Source organism: Lontra canadensis, unplaced genomic scaffold, assembly GCF_010015895.1.
Source record: "Lontra canadensis isolate GAN:19392208 unplaced genomic scaffold, GSC_riverotter_1.0 scaffold1, whole genome shotgun sequence".
NCBI lineage: Eukaryota > Metazoa > Chordata > Mammalia > Carnivora > Mustelidae > Lontra > Lontra canadensis.
In genome coordinates, this window is record NW_022630995.1 from 65,732,886 (window position 1) to 65,748,073 (window position 15,188).

Below are 15,188 nucleotides of genomic sequence, written 5' to 3' on the forward strand. Positions count from 1 at the left end.
TTTGACTTTTCAAAACAGTGCCATTTCAAAAGACACGACACTACTGCAGTAAAGGAGACAATCCAAAATCTAAAAAGCTCAGCACTTAGCCTGCAAACATAAGTGACAGGTCCTGGCAGTCAGCATGGGAAATCAGTAAATCACACAGTGCATCGGCAGCAAGAAGGGCTATGGGTAGGGGACTAGACGCACAAGGAGGTGGGGAGGCAAGTGGCATCAATAAGTAGGAGGGTGAAGGGAGACCCTGGGGAAAGTGACAACACAGGTGGTATGGGCATCCACCCCCTGCAGGCAGAGGGACAGCTAGAGCCAAAGCCAAGAGTGAAGGCTGGCATCTGCTTGGACCTGGGAGAGAGGGATAAAACAAAATTTATCATCATTTTCTTTAAGCATTAAAATATTTCATTTACATTTTGGTAAAGAAGCAAAGATACCAAAGGTCCACTCAAACCTAACTTGCCCAAGGGGCACCTGGGTGGCCCAGTGGGTTAAAGCCTCTGCCTTCAGCTCAGGTCATGATCCCAGGGTCCTGGGATCCAGCACCAAATCGGGCTCTCTGCTCTGCGGGGAGCCTGCTTTCTCCTCTCTCTCTGCCTGCCTCTCTGCCTACTTGTGATCTCTGTCAAATAAATAAAATCTTAAAAAAAAAAAAACAAAAAAAAAAACCTAACTTGCCCAAAACAGGACTCTTAATCTTCCGCTAGTCCTGTCTCCCTGCTTCTACCTTCAAACTCTTGTAACTGGACCTATTCAGGTCCCAAAAGCAAGACATACTGTACTTCAAAATTATTTCCACACAACAGCTCAGAACACTTCTGAAAAACTACAGCATGTTTTGACAAACCAATAAAAATGCAAAGCATTCTCGAATAATTGCGACATTGCAAATAAAATAAATATCCCAGAAAATGTGACCCCTTTAGAAAATCCTAGCTGCAGGGCCTTGCCTAGGGTGGGGGCTGGAAACACAGTTGCTTAAGGAAGGAGTGAAAGAGCGAATACTCTCCAGAGTAACTGCTGAAAAGATAAGCCTGTGGCTAGGAAGAAAGTACACAGTAAAACTCCCAAATAGGTTAGAACTAAACTTAAAGCTTCACTTCCTTTCTGGTTCACATGCTCTGAGAAAGAAACAAAGGTATCACTAACATTTTCCTGCTCTGGTAGATCGGAAGTGGGTGCTTTGTCATTTCTGATTAGCAGGTAAGGACAAATGGTTTTCAAGTGTTTATTTACATCTCCAACTTTCTTGGTCCGTCTATCTACTAAAAAAATCCTGATGTAGTTATTCTTACAAATTAAAAAAGTGGTATACCTAGTGAACTTTTGTCATATTTGATCCCCCAGACTATTACCTTCTGCAATTTTATTTTTCAGTGAGCAAATATTTTAATATTTTGCATATTTAGTTCTGCAAACTTTTCCTCTGAGATCTTCTGCTCTTCAAGAGACAGTTCTCATTCCTTCTCAGGCACGCGTCATAAAATGTTCCAAGAAAGTTTTCAGGAATTCTCTCTGATAAACATTCTATTTTGCTTTTCCCCACAGTCTCTACAGTTTTAAACATTCGTCCTTAACCCATCTGGAATTAATTTTCATAAATTACATTTTCCAGTTACCTCATCTCCACTAACCGCCTCTCCCCAGAGACACAGAGGTGTGGTTCTTCACTCCCCAACAGGCCCGCTGGTGCTTGGTTCAGCTTTGAGCCAGCAGCACCTCACTGCTTCCCCACAAACTACACAGTCTGACCTGCACCTCAGTTTTCTTTCAAGTCATACGTTCCAAGGATTTGGGGGCAATTAGAAATAATAAAAGTAAAATATCTCGTACAATGTCTGACACACAGTGGATACCCTGTCAATAGGAAATATTTTAATTATCTAATGTCTGATGGAGTATAAAAGTAACATGCCAAAAATTTCACTTCAGGGGTGCCTGGGTGGCTCAGATGTTGGGCGTGTGCCTTTGGCTCAGGTCATGATCCCAGGGTCCTAGGATCCAGGCCCACTTCGGGCTCCTTACTTGGCCAAAAGCTGCTTCTCCTCTCACTCCCTGGGCTTGTGTTCCCTCTCTAGAGCTGTGTCTCTGTCACATAAATAAAAAAATATCAAATAGGGACGCCTGGGTGGCTCAGTTGGTTAATCGGCTGCCTTCGGCTCAGGTCATGATCCCAGCGTCCTGGGATCGAGTCCCGCATCGGGCTCCTTGCTCAGCAGGAAGCCTGCTTCTCCCTCTGCCTCTGCCTGCCACTCTGCCTGTGCTCATTCTCTCTGACCAAAAAAAAAAAATAAAAATAAAAATAAAAAAATAAAAAATATCAAATAAATAAATGAAAATTTCACTTCAAAAACTTCAAAAACATTAGGTTTAACCAACTTAAAGTTAAAATACATTATTTTAATTAAAAATAGCATCCTATTATAAACTTATTAAAAATAATATCCCATTATAAAACTTATTTTACCTTTTTATATTTTAACAACAACAACAAAATAATTATTGCATTCTACCTGTATCAACACGTGTAGTTTAGTTAACTGAGATTTCTCACTTCAACTCAATCCCTAAACCAATACTCGAGTGTGCCTTACTGAAACTGACTTGGGTGTGGTTTTGAAAACAATTTAGGGCGAGGCGCCTAAAGATAAACCAACCAAACCATCTGTTTGACTAAACAAATTTAGTTTGAACTTTAATGTACTCTATCCTTTTTATATTTCCAAAATCCATGTGATACAGATTGGCACAGAAAGAATCTAGCTTGGGAGATGCCTAGGTTGAGTGTCTGCCTTCAGCTCAGGTCTTCATCCCAGGATCCTGGGATTGAGTCTGGCAAAGGGCTCCTAGCTCATCCAGCTCCGCCAGGAGCCTGCTTTTCCCTCTGCCTGCTGCTCCCCCTGCTTGTGCGCTCACGCTCGCTCTCACGCATGCGCTCACTCTCTCTGTCTCTCTGACAAATAAATAAAATCTTTAAAAGAAGGGAAGGGAGGGAAGGAAGGGGAGAGGGGGAGGGAAAGAATGAATCTGGCTTGGGTCTTCAACAAAATTCCATTAGGCTCCCAATGTTAACTGATTATAATAAACATGTTCAAGTCACATTAGAGTTTAGACCCCAGGGTCAGACCACCTGGGTTCTGGTCCCAGGTCATCACTTACTAGCTACATATCCTTAGGCACACTTCTTCATCTCTCTCTATGTATATTTTAGTTTCTTCATCTGTAAAATGAGAATGGTAGCATTATCTACTTTCTTGATTAAAGATTAAATGAGTTAACTTATGTCAAGTGTTTTGTATAGTGCTTGGTACACAGTAAGCAATAAATTAAGGAACCATAATAAATGGTAACTATTATCATAAGCAGCACCTTTAAAGATGACTGAATCTCTTAAAAAAGGACACTGGCAGGGCGCCTGGGTGGCTCAGTGGGTTAAGCCGCTGCCTTCGGCTCAGGTCATGATCTCAGGGTCCTGGGATCAAGTCCCGCATCGGGCACTCTGCTCAGCAGGGAGCCTGCTTCCCTTCCTCTCTCTCTGCCTGCCTCTCTGCCTACTTGTGATCTCTCTCTGTCAAATAAATAAATAAATAAAATCTTTAAAAAAAAAAAAAAAAAGGACACTGGCAGAACATTCTATGATGGCACTAATTAACTGTCCTCCTTAATATGTGCACAGAGACACACAGCAGCACTGCTTACTAGAGGTCCCTCTAACAGATGGCATCACTGCTCTGTATTGCCCATTTTTTAAAAAAGATTTAATTGAGAGAGAGAGGGTGTGTGGGGGTAGGGGGAAGGGGGGATACAGGGAGAGGCAGAGGGAGAGAAAGAGAATACCAAGCAGACTGCCCCCTGAGCAGGGAGCCCGACACAGGGCTCAATCCCACAACCCTGAGATCATAACCCGGAAGGAAATCAAGAATAGGATCCTCAAATGACTGAGTCCCCAGGTGCCCCTGTATTGTCCCTGTTTAAACAACTGCTAGACTGCAAGCTTACTGAAGTCTGGAGCGATTACAATGCTTATCTTCTGACATTCCCAACACAATGCTCTGAACACAGATCTTAAATAATGCTTATTAAACTAATATAATAAGGGGGCACCTGGGTGGCACAGTCAGTTAAGCGTCAGGCTCTTGATTTTTTGACTCAGGTGGCGATCTCAGGGTCGTGAGATCCAGGTGTATGAGCTCAGTGTGGAGTCTGCTTGAGAGTCTCCCTCTCTGTCCCTCTGGCTTTGTGCTTGCGCACACAGTCTCTCTCTAAAAATAAACAAATCTTGGGGCACCTGGGTGGCTTAGTGGGTTAAAGCCTCTGCCTTAGGCTCAGGTCATGATCCCAGGGTCCTGGGATTGAGCCCCTCGAAGGGCTCTCTGCTCAGCAGGGAACCTGCTTCCCCCCCCGCGCCGCTTCCCCCTCTTGTGATCTGTCAAATAAATAAATAAAATCTTTCTTAAAAAAGGTCATCTAGTTATTTTATAGATGATAAAATAGATGATGAAACTGAGCAAAGTAATGACTTTATCATCAAAGGTTCACATGCTGGCCAAGCTAGAGCTGGTTCTTTCCTCTACCAAGAACATCACATCTCACTCACTCCATGGACCCTCAAACTGTGCACATTAGAATCACTCATACTGAATATACTTTTCCTAAGTTTTGAACCAACACATGACCACTATTTCCATTACAAATAAACACCACTTGGAGATCAAGTAAGGCAAATATTTGAGAGGCCCTACCACTCCATAAGATTTGCCATAAAAACCAATGTTATTTGTGTATAAGAAATAAAGAAATACAAGGGCTAAACAAAAAAAGGCCTAAAACCATGGCAATGAAACTAGTTAACTCCAAATGGGAACCACTCACAACAGGTAACATTAGCAGAGGTCAAATACCAAAAATGAGCACTGCTGGAGGCAAAAACAGAGGCAATTAGCTGGAACTCTCAAGAGGGTGGAAATGGTCTCAGGTGAGCAGTGACCCTCGCTCACTGTAGAAGTAAATACAATCCTTTCAGGAAAAACAACCTTAACGTTGATCCTCAGGTTTTTCCCCACGTTAAAATCAACCAAACAGAAGGTCTTAGTAAAAATTTCACAAACCCAAAAGCAATCTTCACAAGTGACAGTCATCAGAAATAATAAACCATATACTTGGGCCCTCAAAGGCTTCAGATACTAAGATTATAATACAGAACATAGAATAACTATGTATGAAATTTTTTTTTAGATTATTTATTTATTTATTTGACAAAGAGAGGGAGAGATCATAGTAGGCAGAGAGGCAGGCAGAGAGAGAGGGGGAAGCAGGCTCCTCACCAAGCAGAGACCCCAGTGCGGGGCTCAATCCCAGGACCCTGAGATCACAACCCAAGCCAAAGGCAGAGGCCCAACCCAGTGATCCACCCAGGTGCCCCTGAAATGTTTAAAAAATAAATTAACCACAATATGACAAGCCTCAGAGACTATCAAAAATGAGCAGAGCTGAAAAAGAAACCAAACAGAACTTACAGAAATAAAATGTTGAAAAAGTTATTTACAGGGCACTTGACTGGCTCAGCTGGTGGAGCATGTGACTCCTGATCTCAGGGTTGTGAGTTCAAGGCCCACCTTGGGTGTAGAGATTACATGAAAAATAAAATCTTGGGGCACCTGGGTGGCTCAGTGGTTAAAGCCTCTGCCTTTGGCTCAGGTCATGATCCCAGAGTCCTGGGATCCAGCCCCGCATCAGGCTCTCTGCTCAGCAGGGAGCCTGCTTCCCTCTCTCTGCCTGTGATCTGTCAAAGGAAGGAAGGAAGGAAGGAAGGAAGGAAGGAAGGAAGGAAGGAAGGAAGGAAGGAAAATAAAACCTTGGGGCACCTGGGTGGCTCACTCAATTAAGCATATGCCTGTGGCTGGGGTCATGATCCTAGAGATCCAAGCCTTGGGCTACCTGCTCAGAGAGGAGTCTGCCTCTCCCTCTCTCCTGCTCATGCTGTCTCCTGCATGGTGCATGTGCCCTCTCTCCATCAAATAAATAATAAATAAATAAAATTTTAAAAATAAATAAAATAAAATCTTTTTTAAAAACTTTAAAAAATACTTTACAAATCAACTAATGAATAGGAGCTTTGACACAGATGAAGAGGAATAAGTAAATTAAAAGACAGATTTGAAAAAATTCCCCAGAGACCAGCACAGGGAGACAAGGAGGTACAAACCATGCCAAAAGAGATAGAATAAGAAAGTCCACTACACGTTTACTGGAGTTACAGGCCAAAATAATAAAGAACAATGAAGAGTCTGCTGACGCCACTGCCCGAGAGCCTCCCTGCATCACTAGCCACTGTCAGCTCCACCATAGTCTTTGACATCTCACCAAAAGGCAAGCACTTCAGCTGCATCTCTCTGGAGCTATTTGCAGACAAAGTTCCAAACACAGTGGAGAACTTTTGTGCTCTGTGCACTGGGGAGAAAGGATGTGGCTATAAAGGTTCCTGCTTTCACAGGATTATTCCAGGATTTCTGTGCCAGGGTGGTGACTTCACATGCCATAATGGCACTGGTGGCCAGTCCAACTATGGGGAGAAATTTGATGATGAGAATTTCATCCCAAAACATACAAGTCCTAGGATCTTGTCCATGGCAAATGGCCCCAACCCAAATGGTTCCCAGTTTTTTGTCTGCACTGCCAAGACCAAGTGGCCAGATGGGAAGCATGCAGTCTTTGGCAAGGTGAGAGAGAGCAGGAATATTGTGGAGGCCATGGAGTGCTTTGGGTCCAGGAACAGCAAGACCACCATTACTGACTGTGGACAAATGTAATAAATTTGACTTGTCTTATCTTTACTATCAGACCACTCATCCTGCAGCTCAGGAGAACAGCCCTTCACCCCCATCTGCTTGAAATACCCTATAATCTCTGTGCTCTCACTGCAGTCCTATGGGTTCCATGCTTTCCTTACTCCCCTCCAAGCAGCTGGATTGTAGAGTTAAGTTTATGATTATGAAATAAAAACTACACAACAACAACAAAAAGAATGAAGAGTCAGAGTCAATATAATATCCAAGGAGAGAATGGCTAACAACTTTATCTAACTGAAAGACATGAATCCACAAATACCAACCAAAATAAAGAGAAATACACATCTTGTAGACACAGTAATGAATCTATAGCATAGCAAAGGCAAGAATAAAAAAAGAGCATCTACAAAAGCGTAACAATTAGACACTGGCAAACTTGTAACAGAAATAACAGAAGAGGAATAGAGTTTCTTCAAAATGCTAAAAGGAAATAACTGGCAACCTGGATTTCTACCCCAGAACTATCTTTTGAGAATGTGTGCAAAATAAAGTCACTTCAGATGAACAAAAACAAAGGCACCACCTACATACCTGCAGAAAAGGAATTGCTAAAGAAGAAAAGTGATCCTAGGAAGAAAAATTAGAAATGCCATAAGGACTATGAGTCAAGAAACTGCTAAATGGGGGGAAAAAATCTAAAAATGTATTTTGTATATGGATGATGACGTCCAATTTATGAGTTTAAAAAAAGGCTGGACTAAAATACTGAACAACAGTAGCAAATAACTTAATAGTTGAGTTTAACTGGAATTGAAGTGCTTCAATGTTCTTGTTTTGTTTGGTGGAAGAAGACAGTATTAATTGCGGACTTTGTCACATATATGCAGGGTAAAATTCAAGGGCAACCACTAAAATAGAACAAAACAGTATGTAATTTCCAAACCAATAGAGGGGAGAATATAAAAGAAAACTTAGTTGTTTAAAAAGGCAAGCGTGGGGGCACCTGGGTGGCTCAGTGGGTTGAGCATCTGATTCTTGATTTCCGCTCAGGTCATGATCTCAAGGTCATGGGATCCACTCATCAGCAGGGAGTCTTCTTTTCCCTCTCCTTCTGCTCCTCCCCCTGCTCATTCTGGCTCTCTCTAATAAACAAATAAAGTCTTTAAAAAAATAAAAAGGTAAGGGAATCTGGGTGGCTCAGTCAGTTAAGTGTCTGCCTTTGGCTCAGGTCATGATCTCCAGGTCCTGGGATGGAGCCTCATGTCCAGCTCCCAGCTCAGCAGGGAGTCTGCTTCTCACTCTCCCTCTGTATATCTCCCTGCTTGTGCTCTCTCGGTCTCAAATGAAAAATTAAATCTTTAAAAAAATAAATATTTTTTTAATTAAATAAATAAAAAGGCAAGCATGAAGGGGAAAAAGACAAATAGAAAACAAAATATAGGGGCAACTGGGTGGCACAGTCAGTTAAGCATCTATCTCTGGCTTAGGTCATGATCTCAGGGTGCTGGGATCAAGCCCTGCATCCGTCTCCCTGCTCTGCACAGAGTCTACCTGTTTCCCTCTCCTTTTGTCCCTCTCCACCACTCATTCCCTCTCAAATAAATAAAATCTTAAAAAGAAAAAAAGGAAAGAAAATGCAAAATGATAGAAAAGGTACAAATTTATCAGAATCACAATAAATATATTGCCAGTTAAAAGACAGAAATTATAACCAGTATGGTACACTAAATAATGGTCATTAGAGATATTAGTTCTAACCCCAGGAGCCTGTAAACGTTACTTTACATGGCAAAGACTTTGCTAATGTAATTAAAGATCTGGGGTAAAGAGATTATCCTGGGCTACCTGGATTACCTAAATGCAATTGCCAACAAGAAGGAAGAGGGAAATCTGACTACACATTCATCAGAGAGCAGTACGACCAGGGACACAGGGACTGCAGAGAGGTGGCCACTGCCAAACAATGCTGGCAGCTATAAGAAGGCAGAAGAGCCAAGGGGCAAATTCTCCTCTAAGAACCTCCAGAGCCATCACCATGATGTCAGCTCAGTCATACAGATTTTGGACTTCTGGCCTCCAGAACTGTAAGAGAATACTTTATTGTTTTATGGCACCAAGTTTGAGGCAATTGATTACAGCATCCCCCCCAAAAATTAATATATCAATAAAACATAAGAACAGAATACAAAAGTACGCAAGTAAATGGATGAAAATAGGTATACCAGGCAAATACCAACCAAAAGAAAGGTGGAGTTTCTATGTTAATATAAAACAAAAAGACCTTGGAAAATAAAAGCTTTTATTTGGGATGGAAAACCAATACTTAATGGAAAAAAAAGCTCACTACAACAGGAAGATTAAAAATATATATAGGGGCACCTGGGTGGCTCAGTGGGTTAAAGCCTCTGCCTTCGGCTCAGGTCATGATCCCAGGGTCCTGGGATCAAGCCGTACATCGGGCTCTCTGCTCCGAGCCTGCTTCCTCCTTCTCTCTGCCTGCCTCTCTGCCTACTTGTGATCTCTGTCTGTCAGATGGATAAATAAAATCTTAAAAAAAAAAATTTTTTTTAAATATATATATGTTTTATAAAATGGTCTCAAGACAAATGAAGCAAAAATTGCTGGAACTCAGAAACTGATAAATTGGTTATCATAAAGAGAAACTAAAGCACTGCTCAATTACTAGTAGGCAAAGCAGTCAAAGATTCGTAAACAGCAAATAGAAAATAAGAACAATCAACAAGTTACATCTTCATAAGTATAAAGAACCTTGCAACTCCCTGTTTTCTAAAAACAAAGAATATATACTCTTCTCTAGAATACAAAAAACATGTATAAATAATAACCTCATATCTGGGTGGAAATTTTTAAATTTTTTTTGAGATTTTTATTTATTTATTTGATGGAGAGAGAGCACAAGCAGAGGGAGAGGGAAAAGCAGGATTCCCACTGAGGAGGGAGCCCAATGCAGGACTCGATTCCAGGACCCTGGATCATGATCTGAGCCAAGAGCAGATGCTTAATTGAGCCACTCAGGTGTCCCAAATTTTTTTAAAATTTTTTAAAAGATTTTATTTATTTGAGAGAGCATGAGAGCAAGAGAGATTGAGAGAATGAGTTGGGAGAGGGGCAGAGGAAGAAGCAGACTCCCCACGGAGCAGGGAGCCTGACGTGGGAATCTATCTCAGAACCGTGGGATCATGACCCGAGCCAAAGGCAGATGCTTAACTGACTGAGCCACCCAGGCACCCCTGGGTGGAAATTTTTAAAATCTCAACAAATTCCAGAGAATCAGTAGCATACAAACCATTTCTCTGGTCACAGTGCAATTAAAACATATTAATAACAGAAATTTAAAATTTTATATACACATTATATATACATACACATTTATACACAAATATGTATATATATTTAAAATTTTAAAGGCACATTTCTTTTTTTAGAGAGAGAGAGGGAGGGAATCCCAAGGAGGCTCCACACCCAGCACAGAGCCCAACATGGGGCTTCATCCCATGACCCCAAGATCATGACATGAGCAGAAACCAAGAGTCAGATATCCAACTCACTGAGTCACCCAGGTGCCCAAAAAAGCATACCTTACAGATCGAAGAAGAAATCATAAGGAAATTTTAAACACACGTACATAATGAAAAGATAATCCGTTGAAAACCACTGGCATCACTAAAGAGCTACTTTTAGAGAAAAACAGAGACTCAAAACACTATAAGAAAAGTGACCAATGGGTGCCTGGGTGGCTCAGTGGGTTAAGCCTCTGCCTTCGGCTCAGGTCATGATCTCAGGGTCCTGGGATCGAGTCCCACATCGGGCTCTCTGCTCAGCGGGAAGCCTGCTTCCCCGTCTCTCTCTGTCTGCCTCTCTGCCTACTCCAGGATCTCTCTCTCTGTGTCAAATAAATTTAAAAACAAAACAAAAAAAAAAAAACCTTAAAAAAAAAAGTGACCAACTTCTACGAAGTTAGAAAAAGAATAAATTTCACACTATTTAGCAATCCATAATCCCCACTACGCTTTATACATATTTATTTTCTAATCCTTAAATCAACTCTTGAGAGTCAGATTATAGGTACAGCTAAGAATGTGCTGATTACCTGAGTTGAAGCACAAACCGTATGTCCTTTCAGGGGAAAAAAAAAAAGTATGTGCATCAATCTCAAATTGTAATTCATGTATTTACTCTAGCAAACAACATGCAGCCTTGATTTTTACTAAGAATAAAGATGATGTCATAGCTTTTTTCACAGCACACTGAAATCTGGGGTCAATGGCCTCAAAAGCCAAAACAACATACTAATAACTTGTTTCATGAAAAAGGTACTGGCAGGCTTCCATAGCTGTAGTCATGAAAATGTGCAGTTTTCATGAAAATTCTACTTCATCCTAGTACATTATGAAGCAACAAAAACAGAAATTATCCACCAGAAAAAATTAAAATATACTTTATTTATTTGTTTGAGTAATCTCTACACCCAACATGGGGCTTGAACTCATGACCCTGAGATCAAGAGTTGCATGCTCTTCCAACTAAGCCAGCCAGGCACTCCTAAAATATACTTTAAAACAGAAATGCTAGGTTGATTTTTTCTAAGATATGGATGATAAAAGTAACTGTGGTTGGGGCACCTGGGTAGTGCAATGGTTTAAGGTGTTTCAGCTCAGGTCGCTCTCACAAGGAGCCCCAGGTCTGTGTTGGGTGAGGAGTCTACTTGGGATTCTCCCTCTCCCTCTGCACCTCCTTCTCATGTTCCCTCTCTCTCTCTAAAATAAATGAGTATTTTTAAAAATTTAAAAAGTAACCGTGGGTGAGTGACGTGAAACATCTCAATCAATGACATGAACAGCCCTAAGAGGCATCTACCTCGAGTCCCTCCCAAAGACCCTAACAGGAGAGCCTGGACCACCAGCCTCGTGGGCTCACCCTGCACTCTGTCTGACCTGAATAGCCCTGAGCCCTTTAAGTGGGACTTCTGTTCTTGTTATCTTTGATTCCTGAATGTTCAGTACAAATCCTGCTACACTGAAGACTTTTTTAAAAGTTCAATGAGGGGGCGCCCAGGTGGCTCAGTGGGTTAAAGCCTCTGCCTTCGGCTCAGGTCATGATCCCGGGATCCTAGGATCCAGCCCCACATCGGGCTCTCTGCTCAGTGGGGAGCCTTTTTCCTCCTCTCTCTCTGCCTGTCTCTACCTACTTGTAGTCCCTGTCTATCAAATAAATAAATAAAATCTTTTTTTTTAAATAAATAAATAAAAGTTCAATGAGTAAGTCTCCTAAATCCTAGTATCACTTAGAAACCAGAGACAAAGAAAATTCACAGTTCCATCGCTTGAGTAAAAGCTGAAAAAAAAAATGCTTCCTTCCCCTGAAGAAAACCCCTGCTTTCCAAAACAATCCATCTGTCAGACACCTGAGGCAGTAAATAGAGCACACTAAATGTTCCAAACACCCTAGGTCAGTGACATTCCTGGGGTTTATGCTGTCAAAGTACACTGTGCTTCAGCCCCTGAAGACCATGTTCAGAACAAACTGAGACAGCATTATCTGGATGGTGGGGCTCTCTAGTTCCCTAAAGATGGAGGGATGCATGTCACATCCCTTCCTCCTGAAACAGTCCTGAGGGAGCGCATTCCACGAGACTCGAGCCCCATTTCTAACCCTTCCTTGCCTGCCTGAAGCTCTATGCAACAGCTTGATTAATGGTATCATCTGGGAGCGAGGTTGGCTGTTAACTACAATATTCTTAAATCTTAGAAAGCATGGTTAATCACAAAGTTCTTGCTAAGCTGCAAACCTGTGCAGCTGTACACGACACAAATCTCTCTGCACAGAGCTTTATGACTTATTAAAAAAAATAGTGGGAGGAGCTAGTACACAGGGCTTTCCATTGCCCTTGTGAGCCTTTCCCCGTTAGTGTCCCCTTCTCACCAGTCCATACACTGGGAAAAAGAGAAAGAAAGGGAAAACGCACACGGACAGTACACCTGTGTGCCACAAGTGGTCAAATGTTGTCTCACTGGCTCCACAAGGCTCTGGGTTAGATAAGATTGTTCACTGCTACTAGGCCTACTTCTATGGATGAGAATAGGAGTTCGGAGAATTTCACCAACTTGATCCAGGGCAACAGACTCTGTGGCAAAATTGGACTCGCATCCTCACACCATATTCCTAACACCCAGCACTAATACAACAGCTGACAATGGACTCCCTTCAGGGAGACTAAAGCCCCCAATGCAGCACTAGCATGTCTGCAGTCATACTGAGATATGTTCACATACCATAAAAATTCACCCAATTAAAGTGTACAGTTCAGTGGTTTTTCACTTATTCATGGAGATGTGCAACCAGCGTCAAGATCTAATTCTGTGACATTTTCAACACCCAAGAAGAAACCCCAGGCACACTAGCAGGCACTCCCCATTCCCACTCTTCCCTCTTCCTCCTTTCCCTGGCTTCCTTCTTAGCATAAGATTTCTGAGCACGTGCAGCATGCATCAGCACCTCATTCTTACTGTTGCCGAATAAGACTCCACTGCATGGACACACCACGTCTCTAATTCATCAGTTCATGGACAGCGGGTTCTTTCCACTTTCAGGCTATTAAGAAGAATGCTGCCGTGAACATTCACATGCCAGTTTCTGTGTGGACAGATGTTGTTATCTGGCATTTGCATTTTCTTTTCTTTTCTTTTTTTTTTTTTAAGATTTATTTGGGGCACCTGGGTGGCTTAGTCAGTTCATCATCTGCCTTTGGCTCAGGTCATGATCCCAGAGTCCCGGGATCGAGTCCTGGGATCAAGCTGCGCATAGGACTCTGCTCAACAGATACCTGCTTCTCCCTCTTCCTCTCCCTTTGCTGCTCTCCCTCCATCGGTACCTCTTCCTGCTCGTGGGGTCTTTCTCTCAAATAAATATATAAATGCATCTGTATTTTCAAAGTGCTTTCATAACATTCTCTGCTTTGTATCTTAAAACTGCTTCACCTTGTGATGGAGAAACCAGAGCCTTGGGGCAGTAAAGTGCCTTTATCCCTTTACCACCTACTGCTCTATGGCCCTCAGTGAACCAGCACTAAACCAGCCCCTTCAGCTGAAGACCCGCTCCCTCCTTCATACCTAAAACCACTGTAGTGCCACTTCGTCTGCTCTGCCAAGGAATTCCAAGCAAGAGCAAGCAGATGAGAAAACCCCTATTTTTTAGGTAAAGACCTCCTTAAGTCATTCTAAGTCAATTCATAAGGCAAACCAACATCAAGCCTTTCAAAGTAAGAGAAGGGAAGAGCAAAGAGCTCAGGACAGGACATCTTCAAGGTCGCTCTCAAGGGATGGCCTTCCCATGCAAACAGCAAAGCTGCCACTCCAGGTATGAGAAGGCACATGCGGAACAAACGTCCCTGTGAGCAGCCAGGGACCAGCACAAGCCTGCATGTGCCCACAGCTCCATTCCCCGACATCAGCCTCCAGAGGCTCAGGGGCTCTGGGGCTTGATGCAGAGTGAATTTGTTCCGACACACGTGACAGTCATCTGGGGGGGCACACATTGCTAGGCCAATTGTGTAATTTCTCCTTCCCAACCTCCTGAAACAGTTCTTAGACTTACAATATTTTTCGTAATAAAGTTCAGAAAAAGGTTCATAATTGTAACAGTAATATATAATAACCGCCGTTTACTGACAGCTTATCAGGTACCTTACAATAACTGTGTAAGACAGGCACCACTCTAACTTCCACATGCAAACACTTCCTTATTTCAGGAACTCTTACAGCTGATGGGAGTGTAAATTGGTATAACTCCTCAAGAGGGTAATTTGGAAACAGCTATGCAAACTAAAGTGCAAACATCCTTCCACCCAGGCAATTCACTTCCCAGAACAGACCTACAAGTATACATCACAGTGCCTGAAGACCGGGATGGAAGAATACTCACTGGAACAGTCCCTAACAGTAAAATTCTAGAAACGAACACCCATAGAGAGTGCCTGGATGGCTCAGTGGGTTCAGCCTCTGCCATCGGCTCAGGTCATGATCTCAGGGTCCTGGAATGGAGTCCCACGTCAGTCTCTCTGCTCAGCAGGGAGCCTGCTTCCCCCTCTCTCTCTGCCTGCTTCTGCCTGCTTGTGATCTCTGTCTGTCAAATAAATAAATAAAATCTTAAAAAAAAAAAGCCATCGATACAAGAGCAATTGAATAAATAATAGTACACCCATAAAATGGGACACCTGAGACTGCTGAGGGGAACAAAACAGGTTTCTGGGTGCTGATACTGAGCTTTCTCCAAGATGTATTAAGGGGAAGTAAGATCAATGATCATTATTTTTTAACTTTTTTCATACAGTTACTAAATTCTCTACAACTTGTTTCTTGTGGCTTTTTTTTTCTTTTTTAATGA

The 15,188-nt window shown here is 42.2% G+C and overlaps 2 protein-coding genes across 10 annotated transcripts in view; one reads left to right on the forward strand and one right to left on the reverse strand.

Moving 5' to 3' along the window:
• The window catches only part of ADD1 (adducin 1), an 86,741-nt gene that overhangs the window by 57,367 nt on the left and 14,186 nt on the right, over positions 1-15,188 (reverse strand). The window lies entirely within an intron of this gene.
• On the forward strand, positions 6,276-6,806 carry LOC116864998 (peptidyl-prolyl cis-trans isomerase A-like). The gene has a single exon (XM_032852978.1). It carries the CDS (start codon positions 6,276-6,278, stop codon positions 6,804-6,806), a length of 531 nt encoding a protein of 176 aa, XP_032708869.1.

Excerpts from the sequence above, each read along its gene's own strand:
- LOC116864998 (XM_032852978.1), top strand. The coding sequence starts at position 6,276 with ATGAAGAGTCTGCTGACGCCACTGCCCGAGAGCCTCCCTGCATCACTA.